We start from the raw sequence: 27,078 nt of genomic DNA on the forward strand, positions 1-27,078 counted from the left end.
TCTTATAAAAGCCCTTATCTAATCTTCCATTCGGATAGGGCAGAACTGAGGACTCGTCCGCATTTTCTCCCTAAGGTGGTATCAGCGTTTCACCTGAACCAACCTATTGTGGTGCCTGCGGCCACTGGCGACTTGGAGGACTCCAAGTTGTTGGACGTTGTCAGAGCCTTAAAAATATACATTTCAAGGACGGCTGAAGTCAGAAAATCTGACTCGCTGTTGATACTATATGCACCCAACAAGTTGGGTGCCCCTGCTTCTAAGCAGACGATTGCTCGTTGGATTTGTAACACAATTCAACTTGCTCATTCTGTGGCAGGCCTGCCACAGCCTAAATCTGTTAAGGCCCATTCCACAAGGAAGGTGGGCTCATCTTGGGCGGCTGCCCGAGGGGTCTCGGCATTACAATTCTGTCGAGCAGCTACGTGGTCGGGGGAAAACACGTTTGTAAAATTCTACAAATTTGATACCCTGGCAAAAGAGGACTTGGAATTCTCTCATTCGGTGCTGCAGAGTCATCCGCACTCTCCCGCCCGTTTGGGAGCTTTGGTATAATCCCCATGGTCCTTTCAGGAACCCCAGCATCCACTTAGGACGATAGAGAAAATAAGAATTTACTTACCGATAATTCTATTTCTCGGAGTCCGTAGTGGATGCTGGGCGCCCATCCCAAGTGCGGATTATCTGCAATACTGTACATAGTTATTGTTAACAAATTCGGGTTATATTGTTAAGGAGCCATCTTTAAGAGGCTCTTTCTGTTATCATACTGTTAACTGGGTTTAGATCACAAGTTGTACGGTGTGATTGGTGTGGCTGGTATGAGTCTTACCCGGGATTCAAATTGCCTCCCTTATTGTGTACGCTCGTCCGGGCACAGTACCTAACTGGAGTCTGGAGGAGGGTCATGGGGGGAGGAGCCAGTGCACACCACCTGATCTGGTAAAAGCTTTACTTTTTTGTGCCCTGTCTCCTGCGGAGCCGCTATTCCCCATGGTCCTTTCAGGAACCCCAGCATCCACTACGGACTCCGAGAAATAGAATTATCGGTAAGTAAATTCTTATTATTACACACTACCGACACACACATACTTACCTATGTTGACACGCCGACTGCCACGGTCTCCGACGATCCGAGGGTACCTGTGAAAAAATTATACTCACCTTCCAGCGTCCAGAGATAAATCCACGTCCAGAGAGTAAAATCCACGTACTTGTTTAAAAAAAAAAACACGCAAAAACCCGCTCCATACCGGACTAGAAAGGGGTCCAATGCTTTCACATCAGACCCCTTTCTCCCGAATGCCGGGACATCACGTGACTCCTGTCACTGACGTCCCTTCAGCCAATCAGGAAGCACTACTTCCGTGGCGCTCACCTGATTGGCTGTGCGCTGTCTGTACTGTGACAGCACATCGCAAAGCCGCTCCATTACTTTCAATGGTGGGAACTTTGCGGGTAGCGGTGGGGTCACCCGCCGGTCAGCCGCTGACCGGCGGGTGACCTTACCGCTAGCCGCTAAGTTCCCACCATTGAAAGTAATGGAGCGGCTTTGCGATGTGCTGTCACAGTACAGACAGCGCACAGCCAATCAGGTTTAGAGACCTTTGGCTTAGAGACCTTTCTGTGACAGCTGTCACTGACAGGTCTCATTCGTGGAAAGGTGTCCCATGTGTCAGCATGGGACCCCTTTCAGTCCGGCATGGAGCGGGTGTTCGGTTTGTTTTTTTGCCAAGTACGTGGATTTATCTCTGGACCATGGCTGAGGTGAGTATATTGATCTTTTCTTTTCAGGTATCCGTGGATTCTACATGGAGAAGAGGACCGATGTCGGCGTGTGAACATAGGTAAGTATGTGTGTGTCGACGTATGAAATAAAGTTTTACTGTCGACGGTGTGTGTGTCCTGTTTTTATTTGGGTATTTTTTTCCCAGTAGTGCTACAGGTACCACCGGGCCCGTTTTTCTCCCGCATGCTGGTACTTGTGGTTCTCCAAGTACCAGCTTGCGGGGAGGCTTGCTGGGACTTGTAGTACTACTGGAAAAAACAATATCTTTTTATTATCACAAAAGGCTATCAGCCCCCCCATCCGCAGCCCATTGGATGGGGGGGGACAGCCTCGGGCTTCACCCCTGGCCCTTGGGTGGCTGGGGGGGGGACCCCTTGATTGAAGGGGTCCCCACTCCCCCAGGGTACCCCGGCCAGGGGTGACTAGTTGGATATTTAATGCCACGGCCGCAGGGCACGGCATAAAAGTGACCCCCGGCTGTGGCATTATCTGTCCAGCTAGTGGAGCCCGATGCTGGTGTTAAAAATACGGGGGACCCCTACTCTTTTTGTCCCCCGTATTTTTGGCACCAGCACCAGGCGCAGAGCCCGGTGCTGGTTTTAAAAATACGGGGGATCCCCTGTCAATTTTTTCCCCGCATTTTTAGAACCAGGACCAGCTCGAAGAGCCCGAGGCTGGTTATGCTTTGGAGGGGGGACCCCACGCCATTTTTTTTTATGATTTCACCGTTCCAGCATAAAAAAATAAAAAAAAATATTTTAAAAAATATATAAATAATATTTGTGCCTCCAAAAAAAAAAAAAAAAAAGTACCTAATCCCTTCTAATATAAATAGATCTGCTATTCCCCCCAAAAAAAACACAAAAAAAAACATGTTTAAAATTTTTTTATTTGTTTTCACCCTCCAAAGTGTGGCGGATTGAAAATGACGAATTTGCTGTCTAAAAGCACTGCTGTCGAATTTCCAAACTTGAATTGAATATGCTTTGGTCGAATTGCAGCACTTGTATCATTGCAGAAAAGTCGAATTTGCAAAAAGTCGAATTTCAAAAAGTCGAATTTTGAAAGTCCGTTTTTTGGTCGGAAAGCACTGAATTGCATAGGCGATTTTTTTTTTTTGGTCGAAAATGACCCGAAATTCGACAATTTCGGGAATTCGACCGCAATTGCATATACCCCATAATGTTTTTGAATATAAATCCTAAAGCAGGTGGTGTATTAGAGCAAAAGAGTTCAAGAGACCAGCCATGCAGTTTCTGAAATATTATGACAAAATGTTACTGTATTTCATAAGCACTCATTCCTAACTCTGCTAAGTACTGTTTGGTATACTGTATCTGGCTTCCATGAGGTAGTTGTCCATTATTTCAGCTTCCATTGACCTTTTTGAAAGCTGTAGAAGTTATCGATTCTTTTATTTTTATTTTCCCCTATTTTTAATTTTCTCCTGCATAGCCCAGTAAAATGTTGCAATGTTAAGTATTGACTGTGCCTTCTTGGGGTCCACTTCTTCACCAAACCCAGCCAAATCTCATCCTAACCCTCTGTTCCACGTTCTCTATGTACCCCATCTGTGTCACCCATGTCTGTCTACCCCTCCCCTTTAGATTGTAAGCTCTCATGAGCAGGGCCCTCTTCCCTCATGTGCTTATCCTTCGTCTTACTTTAATAATCTTCAACTGTACCACATCCAGCAGTCTTCTGCCACCTGATACATATTCCAGTGTCATCTGCTGATGTAACTATGTTTATTTACCCTGTACTTGTCCTATACTGTCATCAACTGTAAATTGCTGTTTTTCTGTTTGATTATTTATGTACTCTGTAATTGGGCGCTGCGGAACCCTTGTGGCGCTATATAAATAAAGGATAATAATAATAATATAGGGTGTATAATCCCCAGGTGTATCTCACACATCACACAGTACAGTATATAGGGTGTATAATCCCCAGGTGTATCTCACACATCGCTCAGTACAGATTACAGGATGTATAAAATCACCAGGTGTATAACACACGTCGTACAGTACAGTATACATACTGGTCACAACAAATCAGTAGATATTGAGCACTGATCAGGATACTAGAAGTGACACAGATCTGCAAAATACAGCAATGGCCTACTGTACTGTACTATATGTATACTGCTGATCACCAAAATGCTGCACTGTCCTACTATATACTGCTCACAATAATGCAACACAGAGATAGTATACTTGACACAGAGCTGCAAGATACAGCAATGGCCTACTGTACTATATATGTATACTGCTGGTCACCAAAATGCTGCACTGTCCTACTATATACTGCTCACAATAATGCAGCACAGAGATAGTATACTTGACACAGAGCTGCAAGATACAGCAATGGCCTACTGTACTGTACTATATATGTATACTGCTGGTCACCAAAATGCTGCACTGTCCTACTATATACTGCTCACAATAATGCAACACAGAGATAGTATACTTGACACAGAGCTGCAAGATACAGCAATGGCCTACTGTACTATATATGTATACTGCTGGTCACCAAAATGCTGCACTGTCCTACTATATACTGCTCACAATAATGCAACACAGAGATAGTATACTTGACACAGAGCTGCAAGATACAGCAATGGCCTACTGTACTGTACTATATATGTATACTGCTGGTCACCAAAATGCTGCACTGTCCTACTATATACTGCTCACAATAATGCAGCACAGAGATAGTATACTTGACACAGAGCTGAGCACAGATATTTGCAACACACAGCACAGATATGGAGCGTTTTCAGGCAGAGAACGTAGATATTTTCAGCACACTGAGCACAGATATTTGCAGCACACTGAGCACAGATTACGGAGCTTTTCAGGGAGAGAACGCAGCCACGTCCTCTCCGTTCAATCTCCAATGCACGAGTGAAAATGGCGGCGACGCACGGCTCTTTATATAGAATACGAATCTCGCGTGAATCCGACAGCGGGATGATGACGTTCGGGTTAACCGAGCAAGGCGGAAAGATCCAAGGCTGCCTCGGAACCGTGTAAAATAGGTGAAGTTTGGGGGGGGTTCGGATCTCTGAGAACCGAACCCGCTCATCTCTAGTAAATTCTAGCACAAACTATTACATTCTCAATCATTTGAGTCCATTCAGTTTAAAATTAGCACATATAAAGTAATACGTAAAAAGTAAACTTCAAATAATAAAAGTAAAAAGATCCAGATGTCCCCTTAATGTCATTCATGTTGAAACAAAAATGAGGGAGAAGTATACTAGGGGGGGGAATATGTACAAATGTCATAGTAGTTAATTTTTTGGTGACAATTAGTTACTTTTGTAAAAGAGACAGGCTTTTGAATCCAAATGAAAATAAATATGCCTGTGCTCGTCTTGCCCATATTGTACATATATAATGCCATTTATGTATACAAAGCAGAAAGAGTTTTGCTATCGGCACTAACTGCAAATCTGTGTGTCTAATAAATAAAAGCATGGGGATTTGTTTATATTTTGTTCAAAACATTTAAGCTTGCAGTTTGTCTTCAAGGGACCCCAATTCTCTGCAAGTCTCTACACCAGTAAAATTAGTTGTATTAGTACATACATCGTTGCATGGCATAAATAGAGCTGCTGTATACATGATAAAAGCAGACTAACCCCATCCTGAAATAAAATCTAAGATGTATTTCTGTATAAAACATTCCATACAGTGCATATGACAAACACCACATGTTGGTTTTCCTGTGCATTTGTTATTGTGTGATGAAGGTCAGTAAGTTGTTAGGGTATGAGCACATTTTTTGCTGACAGGTATTTTGTAGAGGTTTTACTTTAAGACTAATATTCAAAGTGCAGTCTATGACACCTGTTATTGACACTCTTTATTAACACTTTAGTTCTAATTTTTCACAGATATTGTTTCATCGTTTATACCATACGAAGATAATGAGGAGTCTTATGACGATGTGGACAGTTTGAACACCTCTCCTAGGTTACGTCCCACAACTTTGGACAGTGCAGTTAACCCTATAGAAGACGATGATATCTATGAGGTGGTTCCAGGTAAGAGGGCAACATTCATATCACACGTTGCAGTCTTGTTCCCAGCTATAGGTTATTCTTTTTACTCATGGTATGGCTCTTTGTTTTATTATGCTAATGAGCATATAGTCTCTGCTGGGGCTATTTCTCGTGTCCCAAGTAGCACAAAAAAACAACATTATTTCCTCAGCAAGTCATCGTCGTTAATGAAGTTTTACAAAAACAGATACAACGGAGGAAAAATAAAATTTCACAGGTGATAAATTTTTCCAATTTCCCTGGCAGAATTGGATCAGATTGTTAAATTAAGAGTGAAGGTGTCTGTTAGACAGCAAGGAGCGGTGATGGGTAATTTTATAGACTGGAAAATTGAATCAAATTGCTACATTAAAACCCAGCTCCTGCGAGATTTCTCTGTAGCGCCGTCCACTTTTTCACTGTTCAAAGTCCGTGCACAGCTGTGCTGCATGCTTCTAGTTTCTGCACTGCTGATCTTTCCACCACAACTGGTTGGTGCCTCCTGCCCTGACTGCCAGAGCCAACTTTGTGCAAGAGGAGGAGGTGTGGGGAAAGGAGGAGGGGATTGATCTGTGAGCACAAACATCAGCTATGTTTGTGATGCCACCATTTCAGGATGTCCAGAGTCACTCTCTGTAGAATATATATGTGTGTGTGTGTGTGTGTGTGTGTGTGTGTGTGTGTGTGTGTGTGTGTGTATATATATATATAGTTGTGCCTTGACAGATAAAGTAGGGATCATTTGTTTAAAAAACATCAACATATTCTGAAATGTTGTACAGCTTACTAATAGCTTAGTAAATTTGATTGCATGTGGAGCAATAAGTGCACATATGATAAGGTGTGAAGGGACAGGAGTAGGTAAAGTGATGGTGATGAGACAAATTAAACATTTAGAGATCAGGTGGCTATAATGTTGTTTACAGCACACCATGATTAAAAGATCTGTGCCTAACCTTGCAGAGGGTGCTGGAAATGAGCAGTGTAGTGAAATAAAGGCATCCTGCTGAGATGTGGCTTATTTAGTCATCTTTTAATTCAGTTATCATTTAGTAAAATTTGGGGGCTGGTACACCAGATCTGCTTCAGGAATTTTGGGGAATAGCTCTCTTCAGTCTGTAATACCAAACAAATTATTTTTAAATATAATTTGTGATTGTGATCCACCTGTGCCAACTGAGAAGTTGAGAAGTAAGACCCAGCCTTGGGATTACTGTCATATTATATATTGTAACCGGAATGCACAATGAAATAAATATTGCAGTAAAAAGTCATTCGGTGATGTGATTCTAATCAACTGCTTTCTGATGTGATTGCATGCACTACACAAAGACCAAATGTAAGACGGATTCCTATCTTAGTATATTAATCTATCAGAGCTGACCTTCTTTCTGTGCTCGAGACCTTTTGAGCCCTCCTGTCGTCTTGTAGATGAGCTGGAATACAGCTAGAAGACTGAAGCCATTAATGGCTATAAATGTGGATGAGCACAGAGACTGTCTGCGATTACAGCAAAGAAAAAAAAAACCTTCTCTCCGGAGAGACTTCCCGTAAGACAGCAAGAAAGTGAGACGGATCACTTTGAAGCCCTCTGGGAGATGCACAGCAGGACTGGGATACTTTTTACTGGCCTGCTCCATTTGGAGGGGGTAGTATCACTTAGCACAATGCCAGGAAGACTCTCTCCTCAAACTTCACCTTACCTGGTCACTGGGGAGGGAGTAGGTGCCTACAAAAACCAGAACCTGCATCAGACCCACTGATATGTTGAGAAAATTAGTATTGTTTTCTCCACAGTTCTTCCTTTTATTTTATTTATTTAATCTTTTTAAATGCGTCTTCAGTTTATTTTTTATTGCATCACTGCATGTAAACAATCATTTCCAAAGAAAATATAACTGGGATACAATAGGGCTAAGACGTCTCCAAAAACGTAAAAAGATAGTTGAGCAGTAGAGGTATAATTCAGATTTACAAGGATAGAGTTGATACATGGGAAGAAAAGCAGGCAGAGGTCTGAACTAAATTGGGTGGCCCAGAACTTGTTTTTACAATGTCCTGATTGTCAAGTATGTAATAGATGTCAGTGCAGACCACCTTTTTGAGTTCTCAGAACAGTAGAACACTGACACTTAAAATTCCAGTTTAAAAAAAGGGCTGAGCACCAATTTCGTTAGCTGACCAATACTACACTCAGTGGACACAGCACAAGTCATAGACAGCTTTACTCAGTGCTGTAGTAGCTAAGTGCACACAAAAGTCAGAGTTTATAGATAATGGGCCTAATTCAGGCCTGATCGCTAGGCTGTGTTTTAGTACAGCCTGCGATCAGGTCTGAACTGCGCAGGCGCATCGGTCCTCAGTGACGGGGATTGGCGAGCAGCGACGGGATGGTGCGAGAAAAGCGATTGCACGGGCGATTGCAAGGTGAATGACAGGAAGAGGCCGTTTGGGTGGCAACTGACCGTTTTTAAGGATTGTCCAGAGAAACGCAGGAGGGACCAGGCATTTGGAGGGACCAGGCATTTGGAGGGAGGGTTTCTGACGTCAGCTCCAGCCCCGATCATCGCCCTGGAAGAGTAAGTCCTGGGCAGTGCAGAGACTGCACAAACTTCTGTTTGTGCAGTTCTCCTGCACATGCGATCGCACCCCTGCACTACGATTTCCCCTTCCCCAGCGATTTCCCCCTCCCCCTGTAGGCGGTGACTACCTGATCGCAGGGATGCATAAAACGCACCTTAGCGATCAGGTCTGAATTAGGCCCAATGTCCTCATTTTCCTCTAGTACCAGTCTGTCTATGGCACAATGATACTAGGGCCTCAGAACTATGGAACAGTGATTCTTGTGGAGCCAGCTGAACAATAAATGGAGTATTACATGCTTAGGGCATTATAAAGTAATGCACAAAGTTAATAATTCAATAGATGTCTGATCCTTTCTGATGGAAAGGATCCGACATCTCAGTATTGAATGAGTGTCGGATTTGGCCGTTCCCGACAATGCCAACCAGACTCTTTTTTTTAAAGTCGGATTGACATTGTCGGAAACGGGGCTAAAACCTGTCGGATTTGGCAGCGTTTCCGACAAAACACGTGGATCTGCGGCTATTTCGCCAATCCACATGTTTTCCGACAAGTCAGTTTTCCCGGCATGTCAGAAAAAAGGAGGGAGGATTGAATAGGCCAGAACACCTTCCGACCTAAAAAGTCGGAAACTGCCGTCTTTCCGACAAGACGACAGTTTCCGTCTGCAATTGAATACACCCCAAAGTAGTATAGAGGTCAGTATCTGCACACTTGTATCTGAATTGTTTTGGGCCAAAGAGAAAAAAATACTTTATAACAGGAGATGATAACCTTGAAGAATTATAAAAAAAAATTATGGAGAATAGACAGCGAAGGATGCGTATAGTGCTCATTAGTTCAGCAAATAATCTACAGGCTGGAAGTGAACATACAGTAGTATAATTACAATGTGGCACTTTATTGTATTTATTCTCAGGAAGATGTGGCACTTTAGCCAAACCATTGATGTGATTAGTAACTGGGGAGAAGTCATCATTACTCATTTAGATTCCAGTATTACATTTGTAAATTGTAGCCAGTCGATGCCTTGGGATATGCTTGGTGGAGAACAGGATTCAGGCACCGAACAGCAACACTTTAAGCCTTCCAGGATGCACTGGGTCCCTCTTTCCCCATACCACACCTACAGCTTAGGCTCTTCTATTTTGTTGTTTGGTGCCAGCAGTAGCTGGTCACCGTTTAACAGTGGGGCTGCATGCATAAGGTGCTTAATACAATAGGACATGATACCGCCCACAATCAGTAGAACATTATACTCAGTAGAACTCCCTATTTTCAAGTAGGGAATACAGTAGAACCCCTACCACACTCTGTAGAACACCCTGCTATACTCAGTAGAACACATTACAGCAAACTAAGAATACCCTACTATACTCAGGGCCGTCTTAACAGCAGTGTAGGCCCCTGGGCACAGTAATGCACTGGGCCCCCTACCCATCCTCCAGCGGTAGGGGTGGGGGGTGCTATCAGCAGCAGCTTTGATGTCCCATGGGCGGTAGGGGGTGTTCTATCTGCCACTCAGTAAGTAGGACCTGGAGCAGTAATTTCTGCTAATTACTCCTTTACTGCACAGATGGTGTAAGATGGGGTGGGAGGGAGAACACTAAACGGTAGAAGAGGCATTGGGTTGAATGAAGGGGCTCCGGTACATAACTTCCAGGTTGGTAGAGGGTGTGTAATACGCAGTGTAGGGGTGGATAGTGGAGTGGACTTAATATTCATCATGTTCCAGTGGGAGGGCAGCTTGGTTGATTGCAGATATCTCCAGTTCCTGGAAAAAGATTTCTTAACTTTGAATGTGATAAAAAACTAGAGAGTCCTACCTTTCAGGAGGTTCTGGGGATCAGAGTTCAGGAGCCAGAGCAATCCACCTGCAAAAATATAAAATTGCAAACCAGATGTGTGGAGCTGGAACAGGGTCCAGCTTCTTGAAGGCTTATATCTCCGGTTCTTGGCATAGTAGAGACAAGCTGCCAGTGTTCACTGAATGGGGGGAGTCCCATCTTTTGGAGAATGCTCTCAAAAAAACTCTAAGTCAGACAGAACCCAAGATATCTGGCTGGGAAGAGCAATTAACGGTCTTGGATGGGGACCACTGCTTCGAAGTCAGATATCTCCGGTTCCCCAGGGCCGATTTTCAAAAATCTGGTACCCCTGGAAAGAGGGGACCCTCAGCTATCAGCTTAGGGCCCTTAGACTCCTGGGGCCCTTGGGCAAGAGCCCATTGAGCCCATACGAAAAGACAGCCCTGACTATACTCAGTAGAATATATTGCCCAAGTAATAGAAGGGGGCATAGCCAATGCAGGGAGGTGTGGCCAACCCTCATCCATAGTAAATTTGAAAAAATAAATGTAGTATTTGTGCAGCCACAAAGCGGGGGGCTGCCGGCATGGTGGCTGATGGGCGCCAGCTGCTGGAGGATGGTGCGAACATTTCCCAACCCCCCAGCATATCATGCAGGGAGAGAGAGGAGTGACTGCCTCTGCAGCTGCCTCTCTCCCCAGCACAGCACACAATCAGTGTGTGTGCCGGCCTGGGGAGAGGAGCTGCTACAGAGGCAGTCACTCCCCCCTCTCCCTGCACCCAAGAGCTGCTTAGGCATTCTCTACAACGGAGGCGGTGGAGAGCGGGACCCAGGTAGCTCCAACAGGCCCTGACCTGGGTAAAATGTACCTCGCCCTCTCGGCACCACTGTTTGTAGAACACCCTACTATACTCAGTAGAACACATTACTATAAGCTGTAGAACACCCTCCTATACTCAATAGAACACAATACCACAAGCTGTAGAACACCCTGCTATACTCAGTAGAAAGCATTACCACAATATCTCAGTAGAATCTGTAGAACACCCTACTATTGTCAGTAGAAAAAGAGTAATATAAGTGTGAAAAATAATATGTGAAATAAGTATACCATGGAATGATTGCGAATTGAACTGAGGTTCAAGAACAATGAAAGAGATCAATGCGAGGACATTACATAAGAAAGATTCCATTTCCTGGATTTTTATTGAAAATTGTCAGTGTAGTGTTTATAAATGTAGAGCAGGGGTGTCAAAGACAAGGCCCGCGGGCCAAATCCGGCCCGCCAGACCTCGTCTGATGGCCCGCGGTGCCGCCGCTATGAAACCCCCTTCTCCCGAGTGCCCAGCTCGGGGGGGGCGGGGTTTCGCGGAATGACGCGATTGCGTCGTGACGTCACGGCGCAAACGCGTCATTCAACGAAACCCCGTCGGAGGAGGGAGAAGGGAGCCGCGCAGACGAGGAGGGAGAGGCGGCTGAAGAGCGGCGAGAACCGCTTCAAATGTAAGTCAGCCCCTCTCCCTTCCTCTCTTTCTCTCTCTCTCCCTCCTTCCACCACCTGCCGCAATGTGTAAAATGGGGACCTGTGCCTGCCACAATGTGTAAAATGGGGACCTGTGCCTGCCACAATGTGTAAAATGGGGACCTGTGCCTGCCACAATGTGTAAAATGGGGACCTGTGCCTGCCACAATGTGTAAAATGGGAACCTGTGCCTGCCACAATGTGTAAAATGGGGACCTGTGCCTGCCACAATGTGTAAAATGGGGACCTGTGCCTGCCACAATGTGTAAAATGGGGACCTGTGCCTGCCACAATGTGTAAAATGGGGACCTGTGCCTGCCACAATGTGTAAAATGGGGACCTGTGCCTGCCACAATGTGTAAAATGGGGACCTGTGCCTGCCACAATGTGTAAAATGGGGACCTGTGCCTGCCACATTGTGTAAAATGGGGACCTGTGCCTGCCACAATGTGTAAAATGGGGACCTGTACCTGCCGCTATGTGTAAAATGGGGACCTGTGCCTGCCACAATGTGTAAAATGGGGACCTGTGCCTGCCACAATGTGTAAAATGGGGACCTGTACCTGCCGCTATGTGTAAAATGGGGACCTGTGCCTGCCACAATGTGTAAAATGGGGACCTGTACCTGCCGCTATGTGTAAAATGGGGACCTGTGCCTGCCGCAATGTGTAAAATGGGGACCTGTGCCTGCCGCAATGTGTAAAATGGGGACCTGTGCACTATAAAAGGGGGCACATGGCTGGGCACTATAAAAGGGGGCACATGGCTGGGCACTTTAAAAGGGGGCAGATGGCTGGGCACATATAAGGCAGGTGGAGCTGTAAATTTTGGATAGACCTACAGATACAACCGGCCCTTTGATGGGGACCAAACTGCTGATGCGGCCCCCGATGAATTTGAGTTTGACACCCCTGATGTAGAGCATTCGTATCTATTTAGTTTCAATCAACCTGTTTCTGCACAATTATTTCTGAATGTACCCCATTGTGGTTATAAATACTGAGTAATATATAATAGGTTTTCCTATTCTCCATACTCATTTTTCAATTTTTATATTTTATTTTCAATAATAGTAAACATTTGAACGAATGGCAAAAATGTTGAAGATATTATAGATGAGAGTCGGTGTTATCAGAGCAGGTTTAAATAGACAGATGCCCTTTTAGATTTTGCTGTAGGAATAAAATACTAACTTTGGTTAAGTGATTTTCTAGCTCTCCTAATATGAATACTTTGGCATTGATACTATAGTGCAGTGGTCCCCAACTTCAGTAATCAAGAACCCCCAACAGGTCATGTTTTGTGGATTTCTTTAATCAGGCACATGTGAGTTAATCTGTTTTTCTGAGCCAGTAATTATCTCACCTGCATCCATAGACAAAATCTTCAAAACAGGACCAGTGGGGGTGCTTGAGGGCTATAGTGTACACTACATAGTTAAAAGTATGTTGGTAACCCATCACTCCCATATGTGCTTGTTCAACACCTCATTCCAAATCCATGGATGTTAATATGGCTTTTCGCTACAGTTAGTAGCATGACTTTACAGATTTGTGGGCCTAATTCAGACCTGTTCGCAAAAGCAAAAACTTTCTCTAATGGGCAAAGAGAGTTAGATTTGGGTGGGTTATTTTGTTTCTGTGCAGGGTAAATACTGGCTGCTTTATTTTTACACTGCAATTTAGATTTCAGTTTGAAAACACACCCCACCCAAATCTAACTCTCTCTGCACATGTTATATCTGCCCCACCTGCACTGCACATGCTATTGCCCATTAGGCCCTGTATCCATTCAGCCACAAGAGCATTAGTGAGGTTGGGCACTGATGATGGGTGATGAGGCCTGGCTTGCAGTCAGTATTGCAATACATTCTAAAGGTGTTTGATGGGGTATTTGAAAGGTGTTGATCAGAGCTCTGTGCAGGTGAATCATCTTCTACAGCAAAATTAGCAAAAAAAATCTGGTTTTGTGCACAAGGTCTTTGTCATGCTGAAATATGAAAGGGTTTCTCCCAACCTGTTGCCACAAAGTTGGAACCAGAAAATTCTGCAGATTATCATTGGAAGCGCTAGCATTAAGATTTCCCTTCAGTAGAACTCGGGGGCCCAGACCAAAGCATGAAAAATAGACCCAAACCATTATTCTTCCCCCATCAAGCTTTCCAGTTGGCAGTATGCATTCAGGCTGCAAATGTTCTCCTAGCATCTATCAAACACTAATTGGATTTGACTATCAATCAGACTGACAGATAGATAAATGGGATGTCACTCCATAATAGGCATAGCCACTATTCCAAAATACAATGGTGGTATGCTCTACACCAGTAGTTCTCAATCTTTTTTGAATCACGGCGCCCTAGAGTACCAGAATTGTTTTCATGGCACCCCTAGACCAAAAGTTTCTCATTGAGAAATTTAGAAATTAATATTAAATGAAGTAAATTATGTTTATATGTCATTCTTAGGTTCAGTTGTGTGGTGAGGGACAGGATTTACTTTTGTTTGTCCACATATTTTATGATTGACAGCCACCATCACTGGTTTTGCCTATTACATTGACAATAAATAGTTTGAATTTATCCTGGACCACCTATATAAGGCACCCCTGCAAGTGTCCCGCCGCACCCCAGGGTGCCACGGCACACAGTTTGAGAACCACTGCTCTACCCCATTCAGCTGGATGGCTAGTAATGCACATGGTGAACTGAGGCTTATGGGCAACTGCTCAGACACAGAAACTCAATCCAAGAAGCACCTGACTAAAAGGTCTTGTGTTTCCAGATATAAACAGAGCGCTGCATGGTCTTGGCTTGTGCACTGTTATCAGACTGCTGAATTGGCCTGGCTGTTGCACTGTAATCAGTTTCAGCTTTCTGAATTGCAGTATGTAAACTTACCATTACCACAGTGAGGTGCAATGTGTGCATATGTGAATAATTAATGTTTGTATCGTGTCAGAATGTCATGATGTACAGTTTGTATGCGAGTATTATTTGTGTATGCTGCAATGTAGCATCATTGTGTCATATTGGTCTCTCAATTGCAGATTATAATTTGTGCACCAGGTGTGTGCAGTTTTAAGACCTATTGTGCTGCCATATGCCCCTATTTGCTGGGCCAACTCTAGGTGTTTCCATGCAGTGCATGTGACTTTTGAGAAGGGAACATTAAGAAATCTCTCCCAGCAGCACAGAGGAGATCATGTTCCAGACAGAGTGGTACAGGAACGGATGTTTGTGTAGAAGAGAGAACACTTGGGACCTGCAGGTTCCTACATTGCCATTTACATCAGACCAGGAAAACAAGCAGACGTTCATTTAGAACAGCCGTTGTTGAATTCTTTATTAGATCCTTTGCACAAGAGTTATGCTTCTCAAACTACCATGGCCAATCAGTGTCCTTTCCCGTCGGAGATGACAACTTTTACAATTCTGTATATGTGCTATTATATTTTGGATGACGCTGAGTGACGGTTGCCTGTACCATTGTCTTTTAAAACTAGTGCATAATTCCTATAATGATTCCATCCTACTATGTGCTTTCCCCCCCCCCCCCCCCCCCCCACATATCTGTAATTGTAACTGTGTAGTGTGCATATTGCAGTTCCCATATTTCAGACTTATGAAACAAGGCAGATAAAGCAACATGATATGGAGAGGGGATATGACAAAGAGTGTCTAGGTTTTCTCTGTATTGCCAATACATTCACTTTGTTGTTTTCATAAATGCAGAAAGTGAGTGAAGCTACTTTCAATAATTTATCTTCAAATCAATGTGAATGAGTTTGTGTCTGGCGGGCCCAATTCTCCGCTATCAAGTCTGATTTATTTAAGAGAGATGTTCCTCTAATGGGGGCATAGCCGCCGATGCACTGACCCTCCTGCATGTGGCCCAATTTGTATCTTACAAAGAGCTGACCTAATTATCATTGATTGCTCTGGTTAGCAAGAGACAGCAGTCCACAGGCATTAGAGTTGAGGTGGGCTGCTGTCCAGGAAGGAGACCTGAAATGCATTGCTTTCTGAGCTTGTCCCTAACCCATATAACATTTTCATTACTGAAATACACAGTATCTCATCTCTGGGAATTGTGTGAACATCTTTTATCAACTGAGCAACAAGCTGTCTGTACAAATGCAGTACATATTGATGTAAAACTGGAAATATTTCAGATAAGAGCATTGTTCTAGGGGTGACTTTTCCCCTCAGATGATGTACCCCATATTTCTCTATCGTCCTAGTGGATGCTGGGGTTCCTGAAAGGACCATGGGGAATAGCGGCTCCGCAGGAGACAGGGCACAAAAAGTAAAGCTTTAGGATCAGGTGGTGTGCACTGGCTCCTCCCCCTATGACCCTCCTCCAAGCCTCAGTTAGATTTTTGTGCCCGGCCGAGAAGGGTGCAATCTAGGTGGCTCTCCTAAAGAGCTGCTTAGAAAAGTTTAGCTTAGGTTTTTTATTTTACAGTGAGTCCTGCTGGCAACAGGATCACTGCAACGAGGGACTTAGGGGAGAAGAAGTGAACTCACCTGCGTGCAGGATGGATTGGCTTCTTTGGCTACTGGACATTAGCTCCAGAGGGACGATCACAGGTACAGCCTGGATGGTCACCGGAGCCTCGCCGCCGGCCCCCTTGCAGATGCTGAAACGAGAAGAGGTCCAGAATCGGCGGCAGAAGACTCCTCAGTCTTCTTAAGGTAGCGCACAGCACTGCAGCTGTGCGCCATTTCCTCTCAGCACACTTCGCACGGCAGTCACTGAGGGTGCAGGGCGCTGGGAGGGGGGCGCCCTGGGAGGCAAATGAAAACCTTTTTTGGCTAAAAATACCTCACATATAGCCTCCGGGGGCTATTTGGAGATATTTAACCCCTGCCAGAATCCATTAAAGAGCGGGAGACGAGCCCGCCGAAAAAGGGGCGGGGCCTATCTCCTCAGCACACAGCGCCATTTTCCCTCACAGAAAGGCTGGAGGGAAGGCTCCCAGGCTCTCCCCTGCACTGCACTACAGAAACAGGGTTAAAACAGAGAGGGGGGGCACTAATTTGGCGTTAGAAATATATAAAAGATGCTATAAGGGAAAACACTTATATAAGGTTGTCCCTATATAATTATAGCGTTTTTGGTGTGTGCTGGCAAACTCTCCCTCTGTCTCTCCAAAGGGCTAGTGGGTCCTGTCCTCTATCAGAGCATTCCCTGTGTGTGTGCTGTGTGTCGGTACGTGTGTGTCGACATGTATGAGGACGATGTTGGTGAGGAGGCGGAGCAATTGCCTGTAATGGTGATGTCACTCTCTAGGGAGTCGACACCGGAATGGATGGCTTATTTAGGGAATTACGTGATAATGTCAACACGCTGCAAGGTCGGTTGACGACATGAGACGGCCGACAAACAATTAGTACGGTCCAGACGTCTCAGAAACACCGTCAGGGGTTTTTAAAACGCCCGTTTACTTTAGTCGGTCGACACAGACACAGACACGGACACTGAATCCAGTGTCGACGGTGAATAAACAAACGTATTCCTTATTAGGGCCACACGTTAAGGGCAATGAAGGAGGTGTTACATATTTCTGATACTACAAGTACCACAAAAGAGGGTATTATGTGGGATGTGAAAAAACTACCGTAGTTTTTCCTGAATCAGATAAATTAAATGAAGTGTGTGATGATGCGTGGGTTCCCCCCGATAGAAAATTATGGGCGGTATACCCTTTCCCGCCAGAAGTTAGGGCGCGTTGGGAAACACCCCTTAGGGTGGATAAGGCGCTCACACGCTTATCAAAACAAGTGGCGGTACCGTCTATAGATAGGGCCGTCCTCAAGGAGCCAGCTGACAGGAGGCTGGAAAATATCATAAAAAGTATATACACACATACTGGTGTTATACTGCGACCAGCGATCGCCTCAGCCTGGATGTGCAGAGCTGGGGTGGCTTGGTCGGATTCCCTGACTAAAAATATTGATACCCTTGACAGGGACAGTATTTTATTGACTATAGAGCATTTAAAGGATGCATTTTCTATATATGCGAGATGCACAGAGGGATATTTGCACTCTGGCATCAAGAGTAAGTGCGATGTCCATATCTGCCAGAAGATGTTTATGGACACGACAGTGGTCAGGTGATGCAGATTCCAAACGGCACAAAGGTGTATTGCCGTATAAAGGAAGAGGAGTTATTTGGGGTCGGTCCATCGGACCTGGTGGCCACGGCAACTGCTGGAAAATCCACCGTTTTTACCCTAAGTCACATCTCTGCAGAAAAAGACACCGTCTTTTCAGCCTCAGTCCTTTCGTCCCTATAAGAGTCATATCTGCCCAGGGATAGAGGAAAGGGAAGAAGACTGCAGCAGGCAGCCCATTCCCAGGAACAGAAGCGTTCCACCGCTTCTGCCAAGCTCTCAGCATGACGCTGGGACCGTACAGGACCTCTGGATCCTACATGTAGTATCCCAGGGGTACAGATTGGAATGTCGAGACGTTTCCCCTTCGCAGGCTCCTGAAGTCTGGTTTACCAAGGTCTCCCTCCGACAAGGAGGCAGTATGGGAAACAATTCACAAGCTGTATTCCCAGCAGGTGATAATCAAATTACCCCTCCTACAACAAGAAAAGGGGTATTATTCCACATTATATTGTGGTACTGAAGCCAGAAGGCTAGGTGAGACCTATTCTAAATCTAAAAAAAATTGAACACTTACAAAGGTTCAAATCAAGATGGAGTCACTCAGAGCAGTGATAACGAACCAGGAAGAAGGGGACTATATAGTGTCCCGAGACATCAGGGATGCTTACCTCCATGTCCAAAATTTGCCCTTCTCACTAAGGGTACCTCAGGTTCGTGGTACAGAACTGTCACTATCAGTTTCAGACGCTGCCGTTTGGATTGTCCACGGCACCCCGGGTCTTTACCAAGGTAATGGCCGAAATGATGATTCTTCTTCGAAGAAAAGGCGTCTTAATTATCCCTTACTTGGACGATCTCCTGATAAGGGCAAAGTCCAGGGAACAGTTGGAGATCGGAGTAGCACTATCTCGGATACTGCTACAACAGCACGGGTGGATTCTAAATATTCCAAAATCGCAGCTGATCCCGACGACAAGTCTGCTGTGCCTAGGGATGATTCTGGACACAGTCCAGAAAAAGGTGTTTCTCCCGGAAGAGAAAGCCAGGGAGTTATCCGAGCTAGTCAGGAACCTCCTAAAATCAGTGCATCATTGCACAAGGGTCCTGGTAAAGATGGTGACTTCCTACGAAGCAATTCCATTCGGCAGATTTCACGCAAGAATTTTTCAGTGGGATCTGCTGGACAAATGGTCCGGATCGCATCTTCAGATGCATCAGCGGATAACCCTATATCCAAGGACAAGGGTGTCTCTCCTGTGGTGGTTACAGAGTGCTCATCTTCTAGAGGGCCGCAGATTCGGCATTCAGGATTGGATGCTGGTGACCACGGAGGCCAGCCCGAGAGGCTGGGGAGCAGTCACACAAGGAAAAAATTTCCAGGGAGTGTGATCAAGTCTGGAGACTTTTCTCCACATAAATATACTGGAGCTAAGGGTAAATTTATAATACTCTAAGCTTAGCAAGACCTCTGCTTCAAGGTCAGCCGGTATTGATCCAGTGGGAAAAACATCACGGCAGTCGCCCACGTAAATAGACAGGGCGGCACAAGAAGCAGGAGGGCAATGGCAAAAACTGCAAGGACTTTTCGCTGGGCGGAAAATCATGTGATAGCACTGTCAGCAGTGTTTCATTCCGGGAATGGAAACTGGGAAGCAGACTTCCTCAGCAGGCACGACCTCCACCCGGCAGAGTGGAAACTTCATCGGGAAGTTTTCCACATGATTGTAAACCGTTGGGAAATACCAAAGGTGGACATGATGGCGTCCCGTCTGAACAAAAAACGGGACAGGTATTGCGCCAGGTTAAGAGACCCTCAGGCAATAGCTGTGGACGTTCTGGTAACATCATGGATGTACCAGTCGGTGTATGTGTTCCATCCTCTGCTTCTCATACCTAAGGTACTGAGACTTATAAGACGTAGAGGAGTAAGAACTATACTCATGGCTCCGGATTGGCCAAGAAGGACTTGGTACCCGGAACTTCAAGAGATGCTCACAGAGGACTTATGGCCTCTGCCGCTAAGAAGGGACTTGTTTCAGCAAGTACCATGTCTGTTCCAAGACTTACCGCAGCTGCGTTTGACGGCATGGCGGTGGAACGCCGGATCCTAAGGGAAAAAGGCATTCCGGAAGAGGTCATTCCTACCCTGGTCAAAGCCAGAAAGGAGGTGACCGCACAACATTATCACCACATGTGGCAAAAATATGTTGCGTGGTGTGAGGCCAGGAAGGCCCCACGAAGAAATTTCAACTCGGTCGATTCCTGCATTTCCTGCAAACAGGAGTGTCTATGGGCCTCAAATTGGGGTCCATTAAGGTTCAAATTTCGGCCCTGTCGATTTTCTTCCATAAAGAAGTGGCTTCAGTTCCTGAAGTCCAGAAGTTTGTCAAGGGAGTATTGCATATACAACCCCCTTTTGTGCCTCCAGTGGCACTGTGGGATCTCAACGTAGTTCTGGGATTCCTCAAATCACATTGGTTTAAAACCAGTCAAATCTGTGGATTTGAAGCATCTCACATGAAAAGTGACCATGCTCTTGGCCCTGGCCTGGACCAGGCGAGTGTCAAATTGGTGGTTTTTTTCTCAAAAAAGCCCATATCTGGTTGTCCATTTGGACAGGGCAGAGCTGCGGACTCGTCCCCAGTTCTCTCCCTAAGGTGGTGTCAGTGTTTCACCTGACCCAGCTTATTTTGGTGCCTTGCGCCTACTAGGGACTTGGAGGACTCCAGGTTGCTAGATGTTGTCAGGGCCCTGTAAATATAGGTTCCAGGACGGCTGGAGTCAGGAAAACTGACTTGCTGTTATCCTGTATGCACCCAACAAACTGGGTGCTCTTGCTTCTAAGCAGACTATTGCTAGTTGGATGTGTAATACAATTCAGCTTGCACATTCTGTGGCAGGCCTGCCACAGCCAAAATATGTAAATGCCCATTCCACAAGGAAGGTGGGCTTATCTTGGGCGGCTGCCCGAGGGGTCTCGGCTTTACAACTTTGCCAAGCGGCTATTTAGTCAGGGACAAACACGTTGGTAAAATCCTACAAATTTGATACCCTGGCTAAGGAGGACCTGGAGTTCTCTCATTCGGTGCTGCAGAGTCATCCGCACTCTCCCGCCCGTTTGGGAGCTTTGGTATTATCCCCATGGTCCTTTCAGGAACCCCAGCATCCACTAGGACGATAGAGAAAATAAGAATTTACTTACCGATAATTCTATTTCTCGGAGTCCGTAGTGGATGCTGGGCGCCCATCCCAAGTGCGGATTATCTGCAATACTTGTACATAGTTACAAAAATCGGGTTATTATTGTTGTGAGCCATCTTTTCAGAGGCTCCGCTGTTATCATACTGTTAACTGGGTTCAGATCACAGGTTGTACAGTGTGATTGGTGTGGCTGGTATGAGTCTTACCCGGGATTCAAAATCCTTCCTTATTGTGTACGCTCGTCCGGGCACAGTATCCTAACTGAGGCTTGGAGGAGGGTCATAGGGGGAGGAGCCAGTGCACACCACCTGATCCTAAAGCTTTACTTTTTGTGCCCTGTCTCCTGCGGAGCCGCTATTCCCCATGGTCCTTTCAGGAACCCCAGCATCCACTACGGACTCCGAGAAATAGAATTATCGGTAAGTAAATTCTTATTTTCTAAAAGGTCTGTTTAAAAGTAGAGATGAGCGCCGGAAATTTTTCGGGTTTTGGTTTTGGGTTCGGTTCCGCGGCCGTGTTTTGGGTTCGACCGCGTTTTGGCAAAACCTAACCGATTTTTTTTTGTCGGATTCGGGTGTGTTTTGGATTCGGGTGTTTTTTTCCAAAAAACCTAAAAAACAGCTTAAATCATAGAATTTGGGGGTCATTTTGATCCCAAAGTATTATTAACCTCAAAAACCATAATTTCCACTCATTTTCAGTCTATTCTGAATACCTCACACCTCACAATATTATTTTTAGTCCTAAAATTTGCACCGAGGTCGCTGGATGACTAAGCTAAGCGACCCTAGTGGCCGACACAAACACCTGGCCCATCTAGGAGTGGCACTGCAGTGTCACGCAGGATGTCCCTTCCAAAAAACCCTCCCCAAACAGCACATGACGCAAAGAAAAAAAGAGGCGCAATGAGGTAGCTGTGTGAGTAAGATAAGCGACCCTAGTGGCCGACACAAACACCGGGCCCATCTAGGAGTGGCACTGCAGTGTCACGCAGGATGTCCCTTCCAAAAAACCCTCCCCAAACAGCACATGACGCAAAGAAAAAAAGAGGCGCAATGAGGTAGCTGTGTGAGTAAGATAAGCGACCCTAGTGGCCGACACAAACACCGGGCCCATCTAGGAGTGGCACTGCAGTGTCACGCAGGATGTCCCTTCCAAAAAACCCTCCCCAAACAGCACATGACGCAAAGAAAAAAAGAGGCGCAATGAGGTAGCTGTGTGAGTAAGATAAGCGACCCTAGTGGCCGACACAAACACCGGGCCCATCTAGGAGTGGCACTGCAGTGTCACGCAGGATGTCCCTTCCAAAAAACCCTCCCCAAACAGCACATGACGCAAAGAAAAAAAGAGGCGCAATGAGGTAGCTGTGTGAGTAAGATAAGCGACCCTAGTGGCCGACACAAACACCGGGCCCATCTAGGAGTGGCACTGCAGTGTCACGCAGGATGTCCCTTCCAAAAAACCCTCCCCAAACAGCACATGACGCAAAGAAAAAAAGAGGCGCAATGAGGTAGCTGTGTGAGTAAGATAAGCGACCCTAGTGGCCGACACAAACACCGGGCCCATCTAGGAGTGGCACTGCAGTGTCACGCAGGATGTCCCTTCCAAAAAACCCTCCCCAAACAGCACATGACGCAAAGAAAAAAAGAGGCGCAATGAGGTAGCTGTGTGAGTAAGATAAGCGACCCTAGTGGCCGACACAAACACCGGGCCCATCTAGGAGTGGCACTGCAGTGTCACGCAGGATGTCCCTTCCAAAAAACCCTCCCCAATCAGCACATGACGCAAAGAAAAAAAGAGGCGCAATGAGGTAGCTGTGTGAGTAAGATAAGCGACCCTAGTGGCCGACACAAACACCGGGCCCATCTAGGAGTGGCACTGCAGTGTCACGCAGGATGGCCCTTCCAAAAAACACTCCCCAAACCACATGACGCAAAGAAAAATTAAAGAAAAAAGAGGTGCAAGATGGAATTGTCCTTGGGCCCTCCCACCCACCCTTATGTTGTATAAACAGGACATGCACACTTTAACCAACCCATCATTTCAGTGACAGGGTCTGCCACACGACTGTGACTGATATGACGGGTTGGTTTGGACCCCACCAAAAAAGAAGCAATTAATCTCTCCTTGCACAAACTGGCTCTACAGAGGCAAGATGTCCACCTCATCATCATCCTCCGATATATCACCGTGTACATCCCCCTCCTCACAGATTATCAATTCGTCCCCACTGGAATCCACCATCTCAGCTCCCTGTGTACTTTGTGGAGGCAATTGCTGCTGGTCAATGTCTCCGCGGAGGAATTGATTATAATTCATTTTAATGAACATCATCTTCTCCACATTTTCTGGATGTAACCTCGTACGCCGATTGCTGACAAGGTGAGCGGCGGCACTAAACACTCTTTCGGAGTACACACTTGTGGGAGGGCAACTTAGGTAGAATAAAGCCAGTTTGTGCAAGGGCCTCCAAATTGCCTCTTTTTCCTGCCAGTATAAGTACGGACTGTGTGACGTGCCTACTTGGATGCGGTCACTCATATAATCCTCCACCATTCTTTCAATGTTGAGAGAATCATATGCAGTGACAGTAGACGACATGTCCGTAATCGTTGTCAGGTCCTTCAGTCCGGACCAGATGTCAGCATCAGCAGTCGCTCCAGACTGCCCTGCATCACCGCCAGCGGGTGGGCTCGGAATTCTGAGCCTTTTCCTCGCACCCCCAGTTGCGGGAGAATGTGAAGGAGGAGATGTTGACAGGTCGCGTTCCGCTTGACTTGACAATTTTCTCACCAGCAGGTCTTTGAACCCCAGCAGACTTGTGTCTGCCGGAAAGAGAGATCCAAGGTAGGCTTTAAATCTAGGATCGAGCACGGTGGCCAAAATGTAGTGCTCTGATTTCAACAGATTGACCACCCGTGAATCCTTGTTAAGCGAATTAAGGGCTCCATCCACAAGTCCCACATGCCTAGCGGAATCGCTCCGTGTTAGCTCCTCCTTCAATGTCTCCAGCTTCTTCTGCAAAAGCCTGATGAGGGGAATGACCTGACTCAGGCTGGCAGTGTCTGAACTGACTTCACGTGTGGCAAGTTCAAAGGGCATCAGAACCTTGCACAACGTTGAAATCATTCTCCACTGCGCTTGAGACAGGTGCATTCCACCTCCTATATCGTGCTCAATTGTATAGGCTTGAATGGCCTTTTGCTGCTCCTCCAACCTCTGAAGCATATAGAGGGTTGAATTCCACCTCGTTACCACTTCTTGCTTCAGATGATGGCAGGGCAGGTTCAGTAGTTTTTGGTGGTGCTCCAGTCTTCTGTACGTGGTGCCTGTACGCCGAAAGTGTCCCGCAATTCTTCTGGCCACCGACAGCATCTCTTGCACGCCCCTGTCGTTTTTTAAAAAATTCTGCACCACCAAATTCAAGGTATGTGCAAAACATGGGACGTGCTGGAATTTGCCCATATTTAATGCACACACAATATTGCTGGCGTTGTCCGATGCCACAAATCCACAGGAGAGTCCAATTGGGGTAAGCCATTCCGCGATGATCTTCCTCAGTTGCCGTAAGAGGTTTTCAGCTGTGTGCGTATTCTGGAAACCGGTGATACAAAGCGTAGCCTGCCTAGGAAAGAGTTGGCGTTTGCGAGATGCTGCTACTGGTGCCGCCGCTGCTGTTCTTGCGGCGGGAGTCCATACATCTACCCAGTGGGCTGTCACAGTCATATAGTCCTGACCCTGCCCTGCTCCACTTGTCCACATGTCCGTGGTTAAGTGGACATTGGGTACAACTGCATTTTTTAGGACACTGGTGAGTCTTTTTCTGACGTCCGTGTACATTCTCGGTATCGCCTGCCTAGAGAAGTGGAACCTAGATGGTATTTGGTAACGGGGGCACACTGCCTCAATAAATTGTCTAGTTCCCTGTGAACTAACGGCGGATACCGGACGCACGTCTAACACCAACATAGTTGTCAAGGCCTCAGTTATCCGCTTTGCAGCAGGATGACTGCTGTGATATTTCATCTTCCTCGCAAAGGACTGTTGAACAGTCAATTGCTTACTGGAAGTAGTACAAGTGGGCTTACGACTTCCCCTCTGGGATGACCATCGACTCCCAGCAGCAACAACAGCAGCGCCAGCAGCAGTAGGCGTTACACGCAAGGATGCATCGGAGGAATCCCAGGCAGGAGAGGAATCATCAGAATTGCCAGTGACATGGCCTGCAGGACTATTGGCATTCCTGGGGAAGGAGGAAATTGACACTGAGGGAGTTGGTGGGGTGGTTTGCGTGAGCTTGGTTACAAGAGGAAGGGATTTACTGGTCAGTGGACTGCTTCCGCTGTCGCCCAAAGTTTTTGAACTTGTCACTGACTTATTATGAATGCGCTGCAGGTGACGTATAAGGGAGGATGTTCCGAGGTGGTTAACGTCCTTACCCCTACTTATTACAGCTTGACAAAGGCAACACACGGCTTGACACCTGTTGTCCGCATTTCTGTTGAAATACTTCCACACCGAAGAGCTGATTTTTTTGGTATTTTCACCAGGCATGTCAACGGCCATATTCCTCCCACGGACAACAGGTGTCTCCCCGGGTGCCTGACTTAAACAAACCACCTCACCATCAGAATCCTCCTGGTCAATTTCCTCCCCAGCGCCAGCAACACCCATATCCTCCTCATCCTGGTGTACTTCAACACTGACATCTTCAATCTGACTATCAGGAACTGGACTGCGGGTGCTCCTTCCAGCACTTGCAGGGGGCGTGCAAATGGTGGAAGGCGCATGCTCTTCACGTCCAGTGTTGGGAAGGTCAGGCATCGCAACCGACACAATTGGACTCTCCTTGTGGATTTGGGATTTCGAAGAACGCACAGTTCTTTGCGGTGCTACTGCTTTTGCCAGCTTGAGTCTTTTAATTTTTCTAGCGAGAGGCTGAGTGCTTCCATCCTCATGTGAAGCTGAACCACTAGCCATGAACATAGGCCAGGGCCTCAGCCGTTCCTTGCCACTCCGTGTGGTAAATGGCATATTGGCAAGTTTACGCTTCTCCTCCAACAATTTTATTTTAGGTTTTGGAGTCCTTTTTTTACTGATGTTTGGTGTTTTGGATTTGACATGCTCTGTACTATGACATTGGGCATCGGCCTTGGCAGACGACGTTGCTGGCATTTCATCGTCTCGGCCATGACTAGTGGCAGCAGCTTCAGCACGAGGTGGAAGTGGATCTTGATCTTTCCCTAATTTTGGAACCTCAACATTTTTGTTCTCCATATTTTAATAGGCACAACTAAAAGGCACCTCAGGTAAACAATGGAGATGGATGGTTACTAGTATACAATTATGGATGGACTGCCGAGTGCCGACACAGAGGTAGCTACAGCCGTGGACTACCGTACTGTGTCTGCTGCTAATATAGACTGGATGATAATGAGATGTAGTATGTATAAAGAAGAAAGAAAAAAAAAACCACGGGTAGGTGGTATACAATTATGGATGGACTGCCGAGTGCTGACACAGAGGTAGCTACAGCCGTGGACTACCGTACTGTGTCTGCTGCTAATATAGACTGGTTGATAATGAGATGTAGTATGTATAAAGAAGAAAGAAAAAAAAACACGGGTAGGTGGTATACAATTATGGATGGACTGCCGAGTGCCGACACAGAGGTAGCTACAGCCGTGGACTACCGTACTGTGTCTGCTGCTAATATAGACTGGTTGATAATGAGATGTAGTATGTATAAAGAAGAAAGAAAAAAAAAACACGGGTAGGTGGTATACAATTATGGATGGACTGCCGAGTGCCGACACAGAGGTAGCTACAGCCGTGGACTACCGTACTGTGTCTGCTGCTAATATAGACTGGTTGATAATGAGATGTAGTATGTATAAAGAAGAAAGAAAAAAAAACCACGGGTAGGTGGTATACAATTATGGATGGACTGCCGAGTGCCGACACAGAGATAGCTACAGCCGTGGACTACCGTACTGTACTGTGTCT

At 46.0% G+C, this 27,078-nt stretch overlaps 1 protein-coding gene across 1 annotated transcript in view; it reads left to right on the top strand.

The window, feature by feature from the left end:
- Window positions 1-27,078, top strand: part of SKAP1 (src kinase associated phosphoprotein 1) — a 958,799-nt gene that overhangs the window by 759,514 nt on the left and 172,207 nt on the right. Inside the window, exon 10 of the mRNA XM_063963151.1 lies at window positions 5,691-5,840. Coding sequence (XP_063819221.1) covers window positions 5,691-5,840 — 150 coding nt within the window. The remainder of the gene's footprint in view (window positions 1-5,690; window positions 5,841-27,078) is intronic.

Source organism: Pseudophryne corroboree, chromosome 3 (genome assembly GCF_028390025.1).
Source record: "Pseudophryne corroboree isolate aPseCor3 chromosome 3, aPseCor3.hap2, whole genome shotgun sequence".
In the NCBI taxonomy this organism is placed as follows: Eukaryota; Metazoa; Chordata; class Amphibia; order Anura; family Myobatrachidae; genus Pseudophryne; species Pseudophryne corroboree.